Raw genomic sequence first — 15,645 nt, forward strand, 5'->3', positions numbered from 1 at the left:
GAAGTGATACGGAATTTGGTGAAAAGATACGTCGCAGCCATGATCAGAAGCTCCAAAACAAATGATGGACTGACAGAAGAAAACTTTAAGGTAATCTGAGCTTGCCAATAATGTTTCTCACCACAGAGAGCCCAACTTATCCCTCTGTATTCTGTGGGAGATGACCTATCTGTACACAGTGAGACAGCTAGCATTCACAGCCTCCCCCAGAGATCTCTGCAGTTCAGCACTGAGTAGGGAGATATTTGTGCAATACCAATCTCATGCCATTCTGCCTCCAAAAACATCACTTTTCCCACCCGTTATATATCCTACCATTATCGATTCATTCCTTTGAGCCTTAAATGCATTTGTTTCTGTCTTCATGAGTCCTGGTTGAAATACAGATACCTCTAGGAAGGGATTGCAGACCAAAAGTAGAGCTGGACAGAGAAGGGGCAAAAGAGAGACCAGTAGGGGACATAGAAAGACGCCAAAAGCCAATTTTCCAATTTCAGAGCCAGTCCTGTCCTGAGAATGACCAAGGTCAAAATAATACTCAGTTTTACATTTTTAGCATCAGGAAGTTTATCTCTAACATTTCCTAGGCTAGCTATTATACCTCCCAGACCTTCTCTTCCTCTGTAAAATGGAGGTACTGTCTACCAAAGGTCTCAACAAACATCACCTATTCTTACCACCCTAGGAGCTAAAGCAGGACATCTCCAGCTTTCGTTACGAGGTGCTTGACCTCTTGGGCAATCGCAAACCCCAACGAAGGAGCTTTTCCACGAGCAGCACTGAAATCTCCCAGAAGGATGATGCTAATGACGGTAGTGGGGGGGAGAAGGCCAAATCCAAAAGCGTCTCTTTCAACCTAACTGGCAAAAAAAGGGACCACAGCACCTCGGCCCCAGCCAAGTCGGCGTCCAAGACGAGTAGCGGGGGTGCGACTGCTGCCCCCACTCCTCAGGTTAAGCCAAAAACTGGTGGGTCAAGTAAGCACTCCTTTATGAGCAACCCACTTCAGAAACTATCAAGCTCCAAGAAAGAGTCTTTCAAGAGACTGGGTCTCTTGTTCTCCAAGATGAACGGGCATCTGGCCGAGCCCAGCGCGGAGCCCATGTACACGATTTCTGACGGAATCGTTCAGCCCCGCTACACGTGGCAAGACAGCAGATATTCCCATATGGATCCAGAGAGGGGAGAAGCTAGCTGTTCGAGAAGCGAGAGTAACCTGTCAGAGGCGGACTTTGGTGGGGGTGCATGTGCCCCCAGCACCAGCGCAAGGGCCTCTGGGCAGAGCAGCGAATGCCCTCTCGCATCCTCCAGTTCTCTCCACTGTGCATCCAGCATCTGCACATCCAACTCCAAACTGATCGACTCCACGGAGGATGTGTTCGACTCGTGGGGGGAGGCTTGTGACTTGCTTATGAACCGATGGAAGGATGGACAGGAAGAACATGTTACAACGCGACTCTGAGCTAAGCCCACTACCCCGCCGTAGAACTGGGCAGGCTGTTTGTCTCTCTTGGCTAGAGAGGGTGGGGTGGGGGAGGGAGCTCTGAATCATAGCTCCCTCGATGCCCTTAGAACCCACATGACACTCCCACCCTGTGGCTTTCATTATTGCTTCAATGTTTGGTGAATTGATTTTGTTTTTGCCATTTTCTACCTATAGATGCTGATCTCATCTTTGCTACCTAAAGGGGTTCCCCGGGAAGCCCCAGAGCTTAGGGGTCACATCTGTACTTGCAAACTCTTTGCTCTGCTTTTCCTGTCTCGCGTCCTCTAGGCCCCTTCCCACCTCTCCTGTCTTTTCTTCCCTCTACCACCAAAAAAAAAAGAAAGAAAGAAAGAAAACAAGTCCCAATGCATAGGAGCTCCCGAGCACAGTCCCACTAGCCCCGATTGAAGCCGACTCTGAACCTGCCCTTGCTGCTGTCCAGTATCGCCCAGAGCCAACTGTCATCGAAAAAGGTCTCGTCCAAGTCTGACGGAGCATCCGTGTCCCTTTAATTGACTGTTTTCTGAAAACAACAGAATAAAAAAAAGCCAGCAACACCACCAGCAGAGCGCATACTTGGGGATCCCAGGCCAGGCAACTGCAGCTCAGCTGAGAACAAAAGGTCCAGATGCAGAAGACCCCCCCAGATCCAGAACCAAAGGCCACTAGTGTGTTGGGAACCCTAAGGATTTGCTTTCAGAGTCTCTACCAAATCCGGGAGGGGGGAAGGGGAGGGAGAGGCCCAGATGTAAGTACATGTGTACTGGAGCAGCAGCTCCCTCCAAACCCAATTAACAAATGCTCTGCCAATGACCCTAGCTTCAGTATCAGTAGCAAAGTTTCCAACATCCTAGACATGGTGCTCTAATGGGCAGACTTGTTCTAAGCAACAGATCCCAGGATTTTCTTTCCCATTCTGTTTGATGGTACAAATTCCCATCTATGAGCCCCTGTATCCAAGGCTTTGAAAGAGAACGGCTTCCTCGTAGACAACTTTGGCTGCAGTTATGCCGGATCTCACTCCATTTTTTCCAGGGGGGCTGTGTGGCTGGATCAGTAGCAGAATGCCCCAAGCCTAGACTCCCTTGACAACTGTTCAGTCAGATCGCTGTTTGTGCACAGTTGGGAGCTTTCTTTCTAACCCTGAGGCCTTATATGTGGGCAAACATTAACTAGGCTGGGGACATGATAGATCGTAAGACATAGCAGGTGCTTTGACTTCAATACCCCAGTTTCGCATGGCCACCTCCCTCACCGACTCCTGGTCTGCTTGGAGCTTGGGAGCATGAAGCACTAAAGGTCAATTTTTTCCAGGAACTACATTCTAATGAGCTAGAGCAGTCACTATCACCAATCCAGCTGGATTTTATGTTATTTTGTCCTCAAGTAAAGAGGTCCATCACAAAACATAGGGCCAAAATCTATTCTAGATCCAGATGTTAACACAAAAGCATATTCTGTTCCCCACTATTAAATCATCAGAACATGACTATAGAAACTTCATTAACTTTCCTTGAACATTGCTGAGGAGCTTAATTCAACTTCCTGCCTTCTCTGACCCCAAATTTGGCTTAAACTCATTATCATGACAGATACCTGGCTGGCAAGCTTTGTTAACGCTCAGTAATGGGCATAGAAAGACCTGCCCAGATAGTTTTGCCAGACGAGTGTGAGAAAGAAGTGTTTTGTTCCCATTCAATAAGCATCTCTTTAGCACTTGTATGACAGTGTACTAGGTACCAGAGACGGGCCAGAAACAAGAACTAGACTGGAGATTTCCCTGGCAAAGGAAGCTCCCTCCATCAATTCTCTTTGAGAGTCTCCTAGAGCACCAAGGGGCCCCAAGTCAATGTGTCTATCAGAGGTAGGCCCTGAAGGCAGGTCTTCCCGCTTTCAAGGCGGTAGGGGAGAAGATAACACAAAGCAGCCCCTGTCCTCAAGGAGAATGTATTCTACACCGACTGGAGTCGGTCTTGGCATTTCAACTCCATGTCATTATTAAGCTGGAAAATCTCCAAAGAAACTCCTGAATGAGGTCCACAGAGTCACTTGTTGGGTGAGGACCCTCTCCAATTCATAACCATTGTTCTGAGGGAACAACAGGAGGTGCAGAATTCCAAGCACAAATGCATCATCTTCAAGAAGGCCTCACGCTTAGATCCCCGCTTCTAACTGCAACCTTTCTCAGACTTTTTGACGCAAGGTGCATTCATTTGGCTGCCACTTTATCTCAATGGTGAGGTGGAAACAAATCTAGGACATCGGTGCATCAAGGACTCTGCTGTGCCATGCCATTGCGGGAGCACCTCTGCTACACCAACTCCATATGAGCATCATGTGAACACCCTGAGTGCAAGAACTCAGACCAAACTACATACCCCTGGTATTTCAACACTAATTGTGGGGGAAAACTTGGGCACTCCCCTGTCATTTTAGATCTCCATCTGCTCTACCAATCCAATCTAGTCCAATCCAATGAGTATTTATTAAGCTCCTTCTACGGGCAAGGGACAGTGCTGAGCATTGGTGACGCAAAGACAAAATGGCGGAGTCCCTGGCCTCTAAAGAGCTCATATTTCACTAAACTGGGTTCCAAGACATGGAAACATGACCCTATTCCAAGTACTGGGACTGCACATTCCACGGGTGTCATTCTAAGGCCCCACAGGCTCCAACTAGAGCCCTGGTGGACCTGAGGCAGCCAGTGAGACCGGTCAATGGCTCCACATGCATACATCCACCTTCTGTGACCACAACACTAGAATGAGTTCTATGTTCCCATTCCCCACTTTGCTGATGTAGAAGCTACCATTTAGTGCTCCACTGTTGGCTTCAGCACAGACATTGCCTCAACTGTATCCCCAGCAGCCCATTTATTCTTTTCCTACCCAAGTGGCTTATGCCTTGCTGTTTTTTTGTGGGACCATTTTGTCTACATGGCGTGCCACCCATCCACCCAAACCTACTCTCTAACATTTTGGTTCCTCAGTCCCTTTCCCTGATCGCTGAGGTGTTTTGTTTTGTTTTTTTGTGGAGAGGCGAGAGAGGAAGAATGGCCTTCCTCTGGAAAGAGGCAGCTTCAAAGTCCTTCTCATCAAAATGGGTACATGCAGAGGAATGGAGTCTGTTGTGACTGTCATGAACTTTAGATCTATCAAGATTGGAAATTGTTGGCTTTATGAAAGAAAAAAGAACAGAAACAAAGCACTGGGGTTAGAAGCAAAGGATCTTACCTGTAAAAAAGAAATCTGCTAATTTTCAACGCACGTTCGTGGATAACCCTAGTATGAGTTGTACAGCTGTACCCACCTATTTCAGGCATGGCTGCACGTGCTAACCCAGGGCCTAGGATTGCTGCAATGGAGAGTGTTGCAAAGGCAGGAATTCATTCACAGCCAGCCCTTGAACTGCCTCCTCCCAACAGTTTGGGGTCTTTGCCCTTTCTGTATTCTCTCCGCCTCAGTTCACATTCCACTTTCTTCTCCTAACAATGTAGTGTGTACACTTGTGTGTATGTGTTAGTGGCATTTGAGAGCCACATACATATTAAAATTTTGAATATTGAAATATAAAGTGAAATGGGTTAGCCTCATGGCCCAGAGAAGTCTGAAGCAGACCGCCCATCGTGGAGTGAATGAGTGGCAGCAATTTGGGGGAAAGCCCCCGGCTCGGCCTGCACGTGGATGAATGTCTTTGCCTGAATGGATGTAATAGCCATGTGGTTCACATGGCCCAAATGGCTCTGCTGACTCGGCAGAAGTAAAGAGAAGTATGGCTTTTCTCCCTGCATTGATCCGAGATGCACCTTACTCTAGGCTCAGCAAAGCGCACAGCACGGTTCCCAGACTGAAGCGTCTCACTCTCCAGACCAAGGCACGGCAAACCCTCTATAAGCACACAGTTAAAAGGTTGAGCCTTCACAAGTCATCAGTCTCAACTGGCTGAACTTTTGTCATCAATGGAGCACTCTGAAAGACAGGGAAAAGGGCACTACTGTGCAAAGAAGTCTGCGTCTTTAGACAAAAACTTTTAGAGAGATTACGAACAATTTGAGGCAGGGCTCTTTTCCTCCTTCAGAAAGAAGCCAGGGATGTTGCAATATAAACTTATGCTGATAATCAGGTCAAAATGACTGCTTATTTCAAACCGGATGAAAGGTCAGACCGAATGTGGGCTGGGTTTCATATAATGGCCAAGGTGAGCTCTTGCTGTTGGCAACCATATTACTTGTTGCAGTATCATGTTGTGTCAGATGCCATTGGAAATCCAGCCCTTCTCAGGGGCTAGTTTTCTAGATATTAAGGTTTTGGTATTATTGATTAGAAGAATCTCAGAAGAAAAAGCTAGGCTTTGGTTAGTGCTCCACGTGGAGGGAAAGGGAGGCACTAAAGAAATGGAGGCCCAAGAAATGTTTCTAAAAGGTAAGGCTCCAGAAAGTCATTATCATATTTTTCAATCCAGCATTCAAAATCCATTTCTACTTCATAAATTATGCATTAATATGGCTTTGTTCTCTACAGCAAGAGATACCCAAAAACATAACCAACTAGGAGGTATCTATCCCTCTTCCCTAATTGCATTTGTGCTCCCTACTCCCAAGGCTCGATGCATACTAGGCACTTAATAAATGTTCCAACTAGGTCTGGGATCCCCCTTTGGTTGTGACCTTCCCAGCCCGGAGCAGACTGCTGGGATTGGAAATCTCCATCTTGTGAAGAGCACAACTTGATTTTTGGAAACAACCAAATATCATTGTGAGAAGTTTGAAGGTTAAAATGGGGAGAGTAGAGTTTGGGTCCAAAAGGAGGTATGGCTAGCAAGTAACAAAGCTGTTCTTCTTGGGGGTGCTCTGCAAGTCATCGCCAAAAAGCCAGCATAGCATCAGAGGCAAAAACGCACGATGCTTCAGAGGATTGCAAATCACCAAAGCCTTGTATTCCTCAAGTTCCTGTTTAAGGAACTTGCTCTTTCCACATACAACTAAACATTACACACAGGGATTAGTTTCCCCCTGTGCTGATCAGACTCATGGAAATCCTTGGGAACCACCTAGATCCTAGGCAGGGTGAAGAGAAAGTCAAGTGGAGGCTCAGGGCAAAATGAAATGAGAATTATTGGGAGGGAACTGATGAGTTCCCAGAGTAAGAAACTGAAGAGCAGAAAGAAGAGACCAGTCCAAAGTAGGAATCGGAACCCTCTTTACACTACACCACGTTGCCTCCATTTATAGTATTGGTGACCAAAAACACGACCCCTCCCCTCAGTATTTTGTTTTTTTTGCTTTTGTTTCTTGTTCAAAAATTAAAAAAAGAAAGAACAGAACAAAAGAACTTAAAACCAGCAGTAGCATTCAAATAGGTAGCTAATAGCCAATCCCTGCCCCGGAGTCTTTTTCTTCAAGAATTCTCCAAATGGGTTTGGAAATGCTTTCTCCTCTTTCAATAGGACGATATTTTTCATCCTCTATGAGGCTAATTTTCCAGTCAGGAAGAACAAGAGAAGGGAAAAGAACAGCTAGGCTGTAGTTTCAAAGGCTGTCTTTCAAATTGCTGCCCAGAGAAAGACCAGGATTCAGAAGGTTTTCAGCAGACTGGTCCAACCTAGACTCTTCCTGGAATCACTAAGGCTAAAATTTTACCCATTGTGATCTCAGAGATGCCCAGAGAGCTGACACAAGAACTGATCCAGTAGGACTTGCCACAGAACATTGGGACTAGTTTTCCAACAGCCCCTAGAGAAGAAGTTTGGCTTGGGCAGACCCAGAGAAGGTCCCGATTGCCTTACAGCATGGCTAGTCAGTCTGTTGCAGCCTCATAGTGATGTACACCAGCAGCTTTTGGTGCTTAGTGGGCTCTGCTTGAGCAAACCAGCCTGGCTGAGAGGAGCCCAAGGGATAGTGACATCAGGTGCCACCCCCTCCCCCAACTCCAGCTAAAGGGAAGGGGGGATTGAAATTGATGAAACCTTGCTTCAACCAATAGGGATGCCATCTTGTCCCTCTCAAGGCCCAACCCCACACCCACACCCACACACTCCAATGTGTGGAAGGGGATTTGAAATTGATACCCCTGATAAATCTGACTCTCCAGATGGAGCTGACCCCAGGGTTGTCAAATCAGGATTTAGGTGTTCCAGGTTTGGGGGTCGAGTTTTATTGATCTGTATGTTCATATCGTATGGCCTGGGAAAGGGAGGAAAAGAGGCAAGGTTTCATTCATTAAGAATTCCCTTTTCCCATTCTAGCTGTCTCAGTTTCACGGGCACATATAGAAAGCCTGTCTGCATGAACTTTAAGGTAAAACCTTAGCTCCCGAGCCCAATGATGAGGGAGTGGTCGGGCATGTTCATCTTAATGACAGCTTGGCATCATGGGCTACTCCTTGAAAATCAACATGTCTCTTTGAATAACTGTCACTTTCGTTTCAGTATACTTCCTGTAAACAGTGCAAAGTTAACGTCATCTTTAAATATAAGTGTGAACAAAATGAAATCTCGTAAAAGAAAATTGTTTATTTTGTGTGTTATTTTTGGATTTGTTGTAAACCAAATCGTGAAGCAGCTACTTCCCCCATTTGGATGCCAAGTGTTCCATTCCTTCCTTTTCCGATGTAAGCATTCATAGCTGCCTATTGATAATAAACATTTATGAATGGAAATGGATTTGACAAGGTGTCTTACATGGAAATTAGCAGGGAGACTCTTAGAAGGAAGCCCAAAGATCGCATAGATCTGTAGACGTGGCCTGAGAATAGGAGCTTCACGAACACTCTTCAAAAATTCATTTTTCCCCATTATACACAAAGCTCTGGATTTCAAGAGTTGGGAGATTTCATTAGTATTCATAAAGCACTTGGAATTCCAGAAGGAAGAACTCTATGGCCATAAAGCTGGATCATTGCAATATTAGGAAATTTCAGAGGCCTCATCTTAGAAATGTATCCCCCCTTTATTGAGCACCCATGATGCATGCTCTACTGTAGCGACCGGGTCAGAATTAATGGACGAGACACAAACAAAATACTCTCCCTCCCTCCCCCGACTCCACTCCTTCCTCCCTCCCATGTTAAACTAGGTACCCCAAGAGCAGTTTAGAGTGGCTAGCAGTGTGTGTTGCTACATTTCTAAACGAAAAAGCAGGAAGTCAGAACAAGAGACCAATTCAAACCAGTGCTCCTCCCATTAATTTTCTGGTTAGGCTTTCACAGGCTCCACAAGGCCCTGGGGGGCTAATTCATGTACCAGTACTAAAAATCATTGCCTAATGCATCAATATTCCAGAGACTCAGGGATCTTGCCCCTTTGGGGGCAGCTGCATACATCCTCTCATCCTGCACCCTTCCTGATTGTCCATAGAGAAGCCCCACACCATGCCTATTTAGGTGAGTGCCTTCCTCTAAATGACACAAGTTCCACTATCGCCCCATTAGCCACTCTCCTCTGCCCATCCTTTGGCTTATCAACATCCTTTATGAACTCTGGTACCCAGATGATTGAGGTCACACACATATAGAACTTTATAAAAGTCTTCCTCATGTAAAGCCTCAATTGCCTAACAAAGAAGCAAGAAAGAAATGCTTACCTTTTGCCCAAAGAAGTATCGACTCTAAGCGCAGGCTAAAATCCCGTGGCAGAAGTTCATGAAGTCTACTAGAAAGGGCACATTTCCATTTAGACACATTATTGCAGAAGGAACAACTGGCTGATAATACTAAAGGGATTCGAACCTCTTATGTGACCTCCCCAGCCCCACTCTGGCTGCACCGTTGGAAGGGCAGAAAGAAAAACACACATGAGCTACTTGGCAAAATCACAGGAAAGTTTTGATTTGACACTCATCTTGAGGGGGTAGACCACTTTTTTCCATACGACAGGAGTGTCTGCCACAAAGTCAGTAGTGCCAAACCACAGGCTCTATGGCTAGGAGGGCCATTGACAAGTTTAAGTAAAAATTAACGGCACCTTACATTAACATGAACTCAAACACTGCTAAATGGGGGGAAAGCCCTCTTGAATTAGTCCCTGCACTAACTGGAATCAATAGATGTTAAGGAGCCAATGGACTAGTCAAGAAGTCAAGGTATCCCCACCTGAAAAGCAATGCTCACTCAAGTCCTTAAGGAAGACAAAGGCACTGCAGTGCATCTGAGCTCAATGAATTAGGATTGCCCATGCTGCTCTTCTACTTGGCAATGCTGTTAGCCATTAGCCTCATCCAAATGTCCAGATCAATGGAGTATAACTATGTCCAATTCCAATCTAGAGGACTCTAACCCTGGCCCAAAACGAGACAGCTTAAGAGAAAGGGGTTGTTTCCCCCTTCAATAAATCAGTAATAACCATTTGTTATTGTTTTTAAAAGAAAAAAACAAATTACCAAAATATCAAAACTGAAAAGGATGAATGTATCACTAAGGAAGATGGGATTAAATTATTAAGAGTTATTCTGCCCAATTATATTCTAGTAAATCTGACAATCTTTTTTTTTCTTGTTATAGCTTTTTATTTACAAGATATATGCATGGGTAATTTTTTAGTATTGATAATTGCAAGACCTTTTGTTCCAACTTTCCCTCTCCTTCCCCCAGATGGCAGATTGACCAATACATGTTAAATATGTTAAAGTATAAGTTAAATGAAATATATGTATACATGTCCATACAGTTATTTTACTGTATAAAAAGAATCAGACTTTGAAATAGTGTATAATTAGCCTGTGAAGGAAATCAAAAATGCAGGCAGACAAAAATAGAGGGATTAGGAATTCTATGTAGTGGTTCATAGTCATCTCCCAGAGTTCTTTCCTTGGGTGTATGTAGCTGGTTCAGTTCGTTACTGCTCTACTGGAACTGATTTGGTTCATCTCATTGTTGGAGAGGGCCACTTCCATCTTTTTTTTTTAATTGACAGAACCCATGCCAGGGTAATTTTTTATAGCATTATCCCTTGCACTCACTTCTGTTCCTATTTTTCCCCTCCCTCTCTCCACCCCCTCCCCTAGATGGCAAGCAGTCCTTTACATGTTAAGTAGGTTACGGTATATCCTAGATACAATATATGTATGCAGAACCAAACAGTTTTCTTGTTGCACCAGGAGAATTGGATTCAGAAGGTAGAAATAACCCGCGAAGAAAAACAAAAATGCAAATAGTTCACATTCATTTCCCAGTGTTCTTTCTTTGGGTGTAGCTGCTTCTGTCCATCAATGGAAACTAAATTAGCTCTCTTTATCGAAGAGATCCACTTCCATCAAAATACATCCTCAAACAATATCGTTGTTGAGGTATATAATGATCTCCTGGTTCTGCTCATTTCACTCAGCATCACTTCATGTAAGTCTCGCCAGTCCTCTCTGTATTCATCCTGCTGGTCATTCCTTACAGAACAATAATATTCCATAACATTCCTATACCACAATTTACTCAACCATTCTCCAATGGATGGGCATCCATTCATTTTCCAGCTTCTAGCCACTACAAACAGGGCTGCCACAAACATTTTGGCACATACAGGTCCTTTTCCCTTCTTTAGTATCTCTTTGGGGTATAAGGAGGGCCACTTCCATCAGAATTGATCATTATATACTTCAACAACAATACTATCTGATGATCTCCTGGTCCTGCTCATTTCACTCAGCATCAGTTCCTGTCTCTCCAGGCCTCTCTGAAATCATGCTGCTGATCATTTCTTACAGAGCAATAATATTCCATAATATTCATATACCACAATTTATTCAGCCATTTTCCAATTGATGGGCAGCCACTCAGTTTCCAGTTTCTGGCCACTACAAAGAGGGCTGCCACAAACATTCTTCCACATAGAGATCCCTTTCCCTTCTTTAAAAATCTCTTTGGGATAGAAACCCAGTAGTACCACTGCTGGATCAAAGGGTATGCACAGTTTGATAACTTTTTGAGCACAGTTCCAAATTGCTCTCCAGAATGGCTGGATGTGTTCACAATTCCACCAACAATGTATCAGTGTCCCAGTTTTCCCACATTCCCTCCAACAGTCTGCATTATCTTTCCCTGTCATTCTAGCCAATCTGACAGGTGTGTGTAGTGGTATCTCAGAAATTTGCATTTCTCTGATTAATAATGACTTGGAGCATCTTTTCATATGGCTAGAAATAGTTTCAATTTCTTCATCTGAGAATTGTCTGTTCATATCCTTTGACCATTAATCCATTGGAGAATGGCTTGATTTCTTATAAATTAGAGTCAATTCTCTCTATATTTTGGAAATGAGGCCTTTATCAGAACCTTTGACTGTAAAAATGTTTTCCCAGTTTTAAATCTAACAATCTAAGGAAAACCCATGAATAGCTACAAAACTCTGTCTTTGCAGATATGCTAGTAGATTTAGAGGACCCTAAAAAGTTAGCTGAAAAAGTAGCTCAGTCAACAACCTTGTAACACAGTTGCAGGATGCAAAACAAACCCATATAAATCATCAGCATTTCTAGATACTATCAAGAAAACCCAGCACACAGGAAAAGAAAAATTCCTTTTAAAATAACTGGAGATACTCTGAAATACTTGGGAGTTCACCTACCACAACAAACCCACAAACCACACAAACACAATGACAAAACACAAATGAAAAACAGATCTAAACAACTGGAGCGATATTAATTGCTCATAGGTAGGCTGAGCTAATATAATACATATGACAATTTTAATTCAAATTTACTTATTCAGTGCCATACCAACCACACTACCATAGAAATATTTTATAGAACTAGGAAAAATAGTAATGAAATTCATCTGGAAGAATAAAAAGCCCACCTAATTGTATCAGATCTCAAAAACTATATGACAAAGTGGTAATCAGCAAAACAATATGGTACCAACTAAGAAATTGAGGGGTGGGGATCAGTGGAATCAATTAAATACATAATATTCAATAATAAGTGACCCAAGTTATCCAGTGTTTGAAAGCGAAACAGAGATATAACTAAGGTGGGCTAAACTTAGTTAGACCCCCACAGTCATAGCCATGCTAATGTCTGCATTTCATCTTTAGGAGTTAGTTGTACCCTCAAATAAGCTCCTTCCCACCACAATCCCAAAAGAAACCAACTTCCAATAAGTTATTTTACAAAAACTAGACAAAACATTATAATTCATTTGTCACAATAAAAGATCTACAATCTCAAGAGAAATAACCAAAAAAATAGTAATAAAGAAAGAAGCGTACTTCTTAACTTTAAACAATATCACAAAACGGTAGTCATTAAAACTACTTAGAACTAATTAGTAAAGTACATCAGTAGAACAGACCAGGTAAGCAAGAATCACAACAAAACTCAGTGACCCAGTGTTCAATAAACCCAAAAACAAACTACTTGGGATGAAGCCCTCTTTGATTAGAATCATTGGAGGAAACTGTTGGGCCACGTACAAAAAAAAAAACAAGAGTCAGACTAACCACTTACAAATAAAAGCTAGTTGGCACAGTGGATAGAGGACCAGGCCTGGAGTCAGGAAGACACTGAATTCAAATACAGTCTCAGATACTTATTAGCTTTATGATCCTGGGCAAGTCACTTTACCCTGTTTCACCTCAGTTTCCTCATCTGTCAAATGCGCCGGGGAAGGAAGTGGCCAACCACTCCATTATCTCTGCCAAAAAAAAAAACTCAAACGGGAGCATGAAAACTTGGGCACAACTGAAACAACTCAGCAACAATAAACCGCTTACATGGCAGAGCACAATAAGTTCTAAATTTGACATGAAAAAATGGAAGGGAAAGGGAGGGCATCTCACAATTAGGACTAAGCATCAGATTCCTAATCAAAGGATAGAGGAGATTCACAAAAGATGAGACAAAATCTTGACAAAATAAAACTGAAAACTTTGGTACGACAAGAGAATCAGTGCCATGAGGAGAAACGTGAAAACGGCTGATTAAAGGAAAAGGTGTTTAGAGCAAACTTAAAGGTTTTTAGACAAGAGCAGTAAGGAACTGACACAAATAACCCCGAGAGGCTTCTCTTTCTCCTCCCTCCCCCACTAATAGTTAAGGATATAAAAATGAAGTTCTCAAAGAAATGGCAAAGCGTGAGCAACCCTATGGGAAGATGCTCCAATTCACCAATCCAAAACGGCTCGAGTTCCACCTCACACCCTGCAAGTTGTCAAAAGTAAAAACAAGATGGAAATAAATTTGGAGAAGCCCCGCGAAGAAAAGCACACATACACTTAGTGTTAACAGAAACGTGAAGTTGACTGAACATTTCCAGAAAACAATTTGGAAATCTGAAAAGAAAAAAAAAAGCGATACACCCTTGGGAGTCCACTTACCAAGACAAACCGAGGGACCATATGAACACAATTACACAATACAAATAAAAGACAGATCTAAACTGAAGTATTATTAATTGCTCTTAGATGGGCTGAGCCAATATAATAAAAATGACAATTTTACTTTAAACTTATTCAGTACCATACCAATCAAACTTAGGCCCTTTAAAGTGGGGATCTCATTGTGAGGCACATACCCCCACAGCAGCTAGTGGGGCTATGCATAGACCACTTGGCTTGAGTTGGCTCAATCAAGACTTGAATTGGACTCCACCCTGAGAGACTCACCGTCTGTGCAAGTCAGTCTCTGTCTTAGTATCCTCATCTGTAAAACGGGGTTAATGATAGCATCTCCTTCCCAAGGTCATTTTAAGATCAAATGAGATAATACTTGCAAGAAGCCTTAGCACAGCACCCGGCACATAGTAGATGCCATATAAATGGATATTCCCTTTTTTCCAAGGCAAAAGACACCAAGAAAGATCCCAATATGCTAAAATATTTCAAGCAGCGCTTTCTGTATTAACAGAGAATTGGAGATAAAGTAATTTTTCCTCACTTGGAGGATGGCTGAACCAGGCGTGGTAGACAAATACTCCAACCCTGCAAGAAACGGTTTATATGAAGAGTTCAGAGTGATATAGGAAGACATGAATGACGTGTTGGAGAGCGAAGTGAGCAGAAGTAGAACAGACGGTAAGAACAGTAACAAACGAGAAGAACACAAACACCAAAGCTGGCCAGGGATGAAAGCGGTGAAAACCAACAGAAGGGAGAGCAGGAGCGCTGGCCACACACTCGGGCGCCACTTCAGTTGGCATGGGGAGGGTGGGATGTAGCTGGAAATGAACGGGATGCTAAAAGAAGTGGGATGAAGAAAACTTTTAAGACCCACGAGAACCTCAAAGGAGGCCAGGAAAAGGCAAAACTGTTAGGCCCCAAGGGAACTGCATTACTCCAGGATACGTTCAGACTCTAAAAAGCCAAAGAAAACATGAGATTTACAATAAATACTCAAGCCAATAAAAAGGATTTCAATATGTGTGTGTATTTATTTGAGAGAAGGGGAAATTCAAAGAAGGCATAGGGCCCATGCCAAGCATGACCAAGCTTAATGGCATCATAGAGAACACACAAGGTGCCACAGGCCTAAAGATGGGCAAGAGGGCCCAACTTGCTTCAGCAAAGGGAAGATGGTAGACAGGCTGACAAGTTTGCCAGATATTCCCAGGTAGAATTATTAAGAGTGGTTTGTGAACACTTGGAAAGGAAAAAAGCGAATACCATTGTTTAGTCCCATCGGGCTCCCCCGACTCCATCTGGAAATTTCTTGGCAGAGATATTAGAATGGTCTGCCATTTCCTTCTCCAGCTCATTTGACAGAAGAGGAAACTGAGGCAAACAAGATAAAGTGACTTGCCTGAGATGATACTGCTACTAAGCGGTCTGAGGCCAGATTTGTTTGGGGATTTTTGCTTTTTGAGACAAACAGGACTGACTTGACCAGGGTCACACAGTCTCGAGTGCGAGGCTGTCAGAATGACCAGTAGCCGAGTCTAGGCTTTGCAGCACCACCTAGCTGCCATGAAATGAACCTGAGGAAAAGAGAATGGGTCCTTTAGGACCCAGTGATGGTGCCCAAGTAGCCTCATCTCCTTTTGCCAGGCCAGTTACACTCACCTTAGGCAAAGCCTTTTTCCTGGCTTACTAAATTGCAGAACTACACTTTATCCAGGTAGCTAGAGACTTGTGTGTGGCCCCAAGGTAGGAGCTCTGGGATTTTCCATGAAGGGGGACAGAGCTGGAGCCTTTTACCAATGAGGCAGATGAACATGAGTTGGTAGCACACCTTTAGA

The 15,645-nt window shown here is 43.5% G+C and overlaps 1 protein-coding gene across 1 annotated transcript in view; it reads left to right on the forward strand.

Annotated features, from left to right (window-relative positions):
• TRPC5 (transient receptor potential cation channel subfamily C member 5) overlaps positions 1 to 8,146 on the forward strand; it is a 79,617-nt gene extending 71,471 nt beyond the window's left edge. The window contains exons 9-10 of the mRNA XM_051968152.1: positions 1 to 90; positions 686 to 8,146. Coding sequence (XP_051824112.1) covers positions 1 to 90; positions 686 to 1,462 — 867 coding nt within the window. The 3' untranslated portion in view covers positions 1,463 to 8,146. The remainder of the gene's footprint in view (positions 91 to 685) is intronic.
• Positions 8,147 to 15,645: the final 7,499 nt, after the last annotated feature.

The sequence above is a fragment of the Antechinus flavipes genome, chromosome X (genome assembly GCF_016432865.1).
Source record: "Antechinus flavipes isolate AdamAnt ecotype Samford, QLD, Australia chromosome X, AdamAnt_v2, whole genome shotgun sequence".
Classification (NCBI taxonomy): Eukaryota; Metazoa; Chordata; class Mammalia; order Dasyuromorphia; family Dasyuridae; genus Antechinus; species Antechinus flavipes.